This window comes from Triticum dicoccoides, chromosome 1B (genome assembly GCF_002162155.2).
Source record: "Triticum dicoccoides isolate Atlit2015 ecotype Zavitan chromosome 1B, WEW_v2.0, whole genome shotgun sequence".
Classification (NCBI taxonomy): domain Eukaryota; kingdom Viridiplantae; phylum Streptophyta; class Magnoliopsida; order Poales; family Poaceae; genus Triticum; species Triticum dicoccoides.
In genome coordinates, this window is record NC_041381.1 from 508,905,157 (window position 1) to 508,912,339 (window position 7,183).

General features: G+C 46.2%; 1 protein-coding gene across 1 annotated transcript; it reads left to right on the forward strand.

Annotated features, from left to right (window-relative positions):
* Positions 1 to 3,783: 3,783 nt before the first annotated feature.
* LOC119345294 (uncharacterized protein At5g49945-like) lies at positions 3,784 to 6,864 on the forward strand. Its single transcript, XM_037615432.1, has 3 exons — positions 3,784 to 4,936; positions 5,973 to 6,176; positions 6,262 to 6,864. The coding sequence occupies exons 1-3, from the start codon at positions 3,908 to 3,910 to the stop codon at positions 6,487 to 6,489; spliced, it is 1,461 nt and encodes a 486-aa protein (XP_037471329.1). The 5' UTR covers positions 3,784 to 3,907; the 3' UTR covers positions 6,490 to 6,864.
* Positions 6,865 to 7,183: the final 319 nt, after the last annotated feature.

Below are 7,183 nucleotides of genomic sequence, written 5' to 3' on the forward strand. Positions count from 1 at the left end.
CCCAGATGCTTGGTAAACAAAGAGGAGAGAAGCCACATGTCTTTAAGAGGGGAAAGACATGTTAGTTGAAGATATTTCTTTGTGTCTTTTGTTCTGATTTTCTATTACCCTATCTTCTCCCATTATCCAATGTCAGATTCAAGGGGGGAAAGACATCTAAGGGAAGAAAATCTTTGGAATTCATTGCATATCTTTATTCTTGGGGACATGTCAATATCCAACTAGAGTACTAAGTATTCACTCTCTACATGTCATCCCAATCTTGGTACTCTTGTGGTTTCTCATTCTTCCTCTGTTCAGTAGATGTTCCTGTGTTATCTAACCCTATTTTCTCAGGTTCATCTCTTCCAAAGTTAGCTCAAGACCACGAGGTAAGTATATGCATCTCACTCATGTGCATGAGGATCTCTTGCTGGTATATATATATATATTGTTTGCAAGAAGGACTCATGAACATGTAGGTACATTTTATGCATTTCACATCATTTGCTCTGATGCATATAGACAAGATACATGTAACTCATTGCTTGCTCTTACATGCTTATGCTTTCACATACTCTTATGATCTATCTTCACATGATTGCATACATGTAGGGGGAGCTGATGCATGTTGCATGTCCTTCCAAAGCTTTACTTGTTTCACTTCATATCTTTATCTAAAGCTTTGATGTATGTTGTCATCAATTACCAAAAAGGGGGAGATTGAAAGCACAAGAGCTCCCCGGGTGATTTTGTTAATTAATGACAACATATCTCTTGTTGGACTAATACTTCTACCTAGCATATTTCAGATGAGTTCAACATTGGAGTGGCAGGACAAGAGGATGTGGAACTTCTTCAAGATGCTAAGGACAAACATTGGCAAAAGCTCAAGACTCTACATTTTCATTTTAGTGATCCAAGATCACATTGAGTCCATAGGAAAGCCAATACTATTAAAAGGTGATGAGGTGCTACTTAATGGCTTGCTTGCTCAAAGTTCTTAGTGATATGCTCCAGAGCCCTCAACCACTTTCTCATTTCCACATATGTCGTAAACCTAAAGTCAAACTCGGCCCCACCGATTTTATTCATCCGGCGCCACCGAGTTCACCTGACATAACCACTACCAAAAACCCTAATTAGTTCGGTCTCACCGATGGGATCTCGGTCTCACTGAGATGGCCTTGCAAACTCTATGTCACCTATTGCAGTTATTTCGGTCTCACTGAGATACGCAGTCGGTCCCACCGATTTTGCTTGACAAAGTCTCTGTTTGCTTATTGCTGAAACCGGTCTCAACGAGTTCACGCAATCGGTATCACCGAGATGAGGTTTTTCCCTAACCCTAGCACATCAGTCTCACCGAGTTGACCTTGTCAGTCCCACCAAAAACTCTAACGTTCATATTTTCAACCGTATCGGTCTGACCGAGTTGCACTATTCGGTCCCACCGAGTTTGGAAGATTGTGTGTAATGGCTAGATTTTGTGTGGAGGCTATATATACCCCTCCACCCCCTTCTCCATTTGTGAGAGAGACATCAGAACATGCCTAAACTTCCACTACTCATTTTCTAAGAGAGAACCACCTGCTCATGTGTTGGGACCAAGACATTCCAATCCAACCACAAGAATCTTGATCTCTAGCTTTCCCCAAGTTGCTTTCCACTCAAATCATCTTTCAACCATAGCCAAATCTGTGAGAGAGAGTTGAGTGTTGGGGAGACTATCATTTGAAGCACAAGAGCAAGGAGTTCATCATCAACACACCATCTATTACCTTTTGGAGAGTGGTGTCTCCTAGATTGGTTAGGTGTCACTTGGGAGCCTCCGTCAAGATTGTGGAGTTGAACCAAGGAGTTTGCAAGGGTAAGGAGATCGCCTACTTTGTGAAGATCTACCCAAGTGAGGCAAGTCCTTCGTGGGTGATGACCATGGTGGGATAGACAAGGTTGCTTCTTCATGGGTGGAGCCCTTCGTGGACTCGCGCAACCGTTACTCTTTGTGGGTTGAAGTATCCAGCAACGTGGATGTACGATAGCACCACCTATCGGAACCACGCCAAAAATCTCCGTGTCTTCAATTGTGTTTGCACACTCCAATCCCATCCCTTTATTTTCTCGCAAGTTGCATGCTTTACTTTCCACTGCTCATATACTCTTTGTATGCTTCCTTGAATTGTATTGTGAATGCTTGAAATTGTGCTAATTTCCAACCTCAACTTGAAAAACCTAAAAACTGCTATCTTTGCTTGTTGAGGGCCTAATCACCCCCTAGACACCTCTTCTCGATCCTTTCAAGTTGTCAAACAAAGATCTAGTAGTAGGCAAGTAGGTTGTACGAATGTGAAGGTGTTCCAGCCCCACTCCTCCTCCTCTTACAAAACTCAACAAAGAGAATAAGGATATGTGTCAGGAGAGAGAGAGAGAGAGAGAGGGAGAAGACAAGAACATGATATACGGTAAGAAGAGGAGAGTTGTATAATCTCAACATGTCAAAATGTTGAGACATATTCCTCGAGAATTCTCTATGGTCACACCTCACCTAGTGAAAATAATCATGACGTTAACTGCATTGGTGATAATATGATTAACATGAGAGTGAAATGCACCATAGGTTCCAAAACTATTTTGAGTTGACTCGTGTAGGTCTTGGAACTTTGATAATTGCCATTCATGGCACGAAAGTGTAAATAGTGAGCCAGCTCATTTAAGTCCAGATCTACCCGGTGCAATTTGACTGTACCAGTTGGTCAGGATGGAGAGGATGGTGTGTGCAGCAATGAGAGGTGGCTCCTTCTTTGGCTTGGTTGTGGAGACAAAGACGCGATGTCTGGAGGTTGGAGTAAGATGTGGGCATATTGTAATTCGAGGTGGCCAATGTCGTGTGGTGCGATTCCAACCTCCATTACCCGCTACTCGACCCTTGTCCTTGAAGATGACGCACGCCTCTTGCGCTCTTTGGTGCGTTCTTGATTCTCGTCATGGTGGCCTACTTGTACTCCAAGGCTCCGGCCACAACTACATCGACCTCTCTACTAGTCGTTCTACGCCCCCCCCCCTTCAACCCCTGCTCCCTCATGCTTGAATCCACCTGAAATTGTCCGCGAGCTCGATAGCCTAGCCCCACCACAATGACGCTTTACACTTTGAGTAGACACAAAAAAAGCTCCCCACCAACGAGCCTATCATGCTCTAGAGCAACACATTTGATGATGACGCCACAACGTGCGTTGCCCGGAAAACGCCTTGCTTTAAAACTCGAGCTATGACAAGGATGTAGTCCTTCCTCGCATGTGCCACTCGTCGTTTGCGCCATCCTCGTAATTTTAAAACTCCAAACTAAAAAGCAAATCCAATCACGAGCTCGATTCCTCGAGGAGAAAGAAAACAAAGAGTAGGAGAACTAAGAAACATAGACAAATGATTCTGAGACTTCATTTGAGGGGGACATAATATAGCTAAGGGGTTATTACAAAATATAAATCAACTGAATTTGGCAGCATTTTTGTTGCCAAGCCATCCATGTACGGTGTGTCACCGTGTCAACATCAATGCGTCAGATGAGACATTGAAATGGCGTTGCGGCGTTTTTTCAAAGTTATAATGTGAGAGACACTTGAAATACTTTAGGGACATATAAATACAATGCAATTCACTCTTCTTTTTTGATGGGCAATGCGATTCACGATACGAGGGCATAATTGTCTAGTTCAATTCACAGTTTATCAGATCAGATCCAAGCATCCAAGATCCAACGATCAACAACTCCCACGGCTCCACGGATCTCTGACCTTTATCTCCCGATCTTTCACACGCCGGCAGCAGCGCCAGCAACACATCCGGGGTCTCCCCATCATCTTCTCCGTCACACCTACCAGCAGAGGAGAGGAGAGGGATCTCTCCCTCCGCCTCCCCATCCCCATCCATGGCGGCGCCGAGCTGGATCCGGCTGCCGCGCGCCACCATAATCCTGCTCCTGCTCGCCATCCACCTCTCCCTCTCCCTCGCCGCCCAGTTCGAGGGGTTCGACTCCGACGAACTGCCCTCCGCCGCCGCCGCCGACGTCGCGTCCTCCGACGATGACGACGAGGGCCTCGACATCGACCTCCCGCCCCCTCCGCCCATCACCGTCTCCGTCTCCGCTCCTTCCCCTCCCGTGACCACCACCACTGCCGCAAACCCTAACCTCACCCCCAACCCCACGGTCACGCCCCCGAATCCCACTCCCTCGCTCGACTTCTGGGACGAGGACGAGTTCGAGGGCATCCCCGTTCCAGAAGCGGCAGCCTCCGGCGACTCCTCCGCGCCGGCCGAGTCCGCCCCGTCAGATCCCTCCGCCGAGGAAGCGGCCGAGGCGGCGCCGGCCACGCCAAGGGGCCCCGCGGAGCTCATCCGCGCGTTCGCCGTCGAGATCGCGTGCGTCAGCTTCCTGATCTGCTTCGTGCTCAACTACTTCACCGGGAAGCGGCAGAACGAGGCGATCGCGCTGGCCTGGGCCACCAAGTTCGCCACCAGAGACTCCATCTTCGACAAGAACTTCAGCCTCCTTGGCACCGGCGACGGGAAGGATACGCCACTCCTGCTCAAGGAAGGGCAGGACGTGTTCAAGTTCTACGCCAGCGGCAGGCGCTTCTGCCAGGGGGTGCTCGCCACCATGGAGATGCGTGCGCGGCACGACCTGCTGTCCAAGCTGCTGGAGCTGGTCTTCCCCAGGAAGGACACCATCACGTTCGAGGTGGTGATGAACGAGGATGCCATGGACCACGTGATGGTTGCTGCGGCTAGGAAGAAGGCGGCCAAGGCGATGCAGAAGGAAGAGAGAGATCTGCAGAAGTTTGCCTCTGTTCTTGCTTCTGCACCCGCTGGGAAGAAGTGGATTGCAGATGAGCTTGCAGTGGTGGCCGAATCAAAGGAGGTTGCTGGGGATATGATCACTGAGGCTGTGCTAGATCAGGTGAGACTTTAATTGCTTACCTCCATTCAGAATTTGCATCTTATAGATACGGCTGAATTGGGTAACTGGTGGTAACATAGTTTAAACAGAAACAGATGTCCTGCTGATTTAGACTTTCCTTATGAAAGCATCATAGGTAATCTCAATTAGGATTGAGCTAATATAACTTTTGAATTGTTTAAGAACAGCCCAGAAGGAGAAAGGTTGATTTGAGAACCCAACACACTCTCTTGAATTGTGATGTCTTAATCACAGATATTGGATTATGCGTGAGATAACTTATAAATTACTGAATCGAGCTTTAACTTCCAGAGAGAATTAGAATAAAACAATTCCCCATGTTTACAACTAATATTCCACGTGGGTAGCATCTTGTAAGATATTATATTGATGCTACATTATCAAGTAATGACAAAAACTGCCGGTTTTTAAGCTAGCAAGTATTGGCCTATCATGGCAATGTCTTTTACGTAAGGTTTTATTTATTTTGGACATGCCATATTTGTCTTGGGAATGGTTTTTTCGAGCAGCTTTTGCACATATGCAGATGTCGTGCTGCATGATAAAGCCTCATTTGGATATGGAAGGGGATAGCTGGAGCCTTAAAGCCTAAAACTGTACCCCAGACACCATAACTTTTGTGACTGAAGTAACTCCTCAGTTTTAATACATGAACAAAATTATGTGCATTTTGTAGCCATTCTGCTTGAGAAACAGATGTTTTTGTAGTTTGCTTAGCTTAGTGTGGGTTTTTTGTGTGTATAAGCTGGCCTTGGTATGATCAGCTTTATTGAGAAAGTAGATTTGATCTCAAACAGCAGGTACTATAAAAAGCAAGCTAGTTTTTGGCCCCTGATATTGGTTGTAAGCACCTAGCCATGAGCATAAGCCTGCCTAAATGATCTGCCATAAAATCTGAAAATTATCAATGGAATCTACTACGAGGTTATTGAATTTAGTGTGACTTTATGATGATTGAGCAAGTTACACAGTGCCCTACATCTATTTGATGTTCTCACAATTTTTTTTTCCTCAGGTGCTTGGTGAGAAAGCATTTGAGAAAATGGGGAAGTGGTTCATCTCACTTCATTTTTCAGATCAACTGGCAGGCTCTTACAAGAAAGTCCTCTCGTTCAAGTTTGTGCTGCCAGATGCAAACAACATGGCTGATATGACAAAATTAGTTGCTCTTGTGCCATTCTACATTGATTTGGTTGGACGCTACAAGCTGAGCTCACATGTAAGCACCAACTTTGTTTCTTCCTCTTGGTTCACAGGATTTCCAGTTATATTTTCTAAATCTTGCTATCCATGCTGAACTGCAGGCGCGCTCGAAAACTGATGCTGCTAGGACAAAGGCTGCCCAGGAGGCCTTCAGGGAGCTTCAGGGTGTCAGGCAGGAAACCCTGCTGAGGAAAAAGGCCGAAAAGAAAAAACTCATGGAAGAGGCAGAGGCCAAACTGAGCGCCGAGGTACTCCGGAAGAAAGAGGAGAAAGAGCGGAATCGGCAGATGAAGAAGGGGGCGCCCAAAGTTAAAATGCTGCGCTCTTAGTAACATCAATCAAGAATCTGTCATAGTTATTGGCTTTCGCTGTTCACTTGCTGATTAGTCTATAGTTCAGCATCGGCTAGATTTATGTTCCAATTTTGGGCCGTCAGATTCGCTGTTACGAGAATCAAGCGAAAGTAAGAAAAAAGGAGATGCTGACAAGATGCCCGGTGCAAGTGTTTTCGTCGCATGTTGGTGGTTCAGTCTATCTGATTCGGGTGCACAGCAGCTCATTTGTAAGAAAAAACTCAAGAAGACACTTCCCTGATTTGCTGTGTAATACTATGTTGATAGATCTGTGGTCAGAAACTACACTTGGTTTACATGGTTTCATGTTTAAGCAGCCGGCTTTGCTTGCTGTTAGCCTGTTGATGTTCACTTTACGCATATCCTTCACCCCACCCCACTGGCTGAATAACCGTGGTAGCATATGTTTTATTTGTTTCAGTTGCTTGTGCTATGCCTAGAAATAATACAGCAGAAAATAAATAGTTTGATGATGCTATACCGTGTTACTCCGTGCGTAAATAAGATCGTGGTTGATGGTATGCTATGCTCTGCTCTCCTTGTCTGTCTGCCGGCGGATTGTCTGGCGTGGTGCTCTTGAGGCGTGCACTCTGTTCGCCATCGCTGGAGCATTCTAGGTCTGCTTCAGCCTCTTCGGCAGTTTCTTCAGCATCTCCACTCCTTCGCCCCC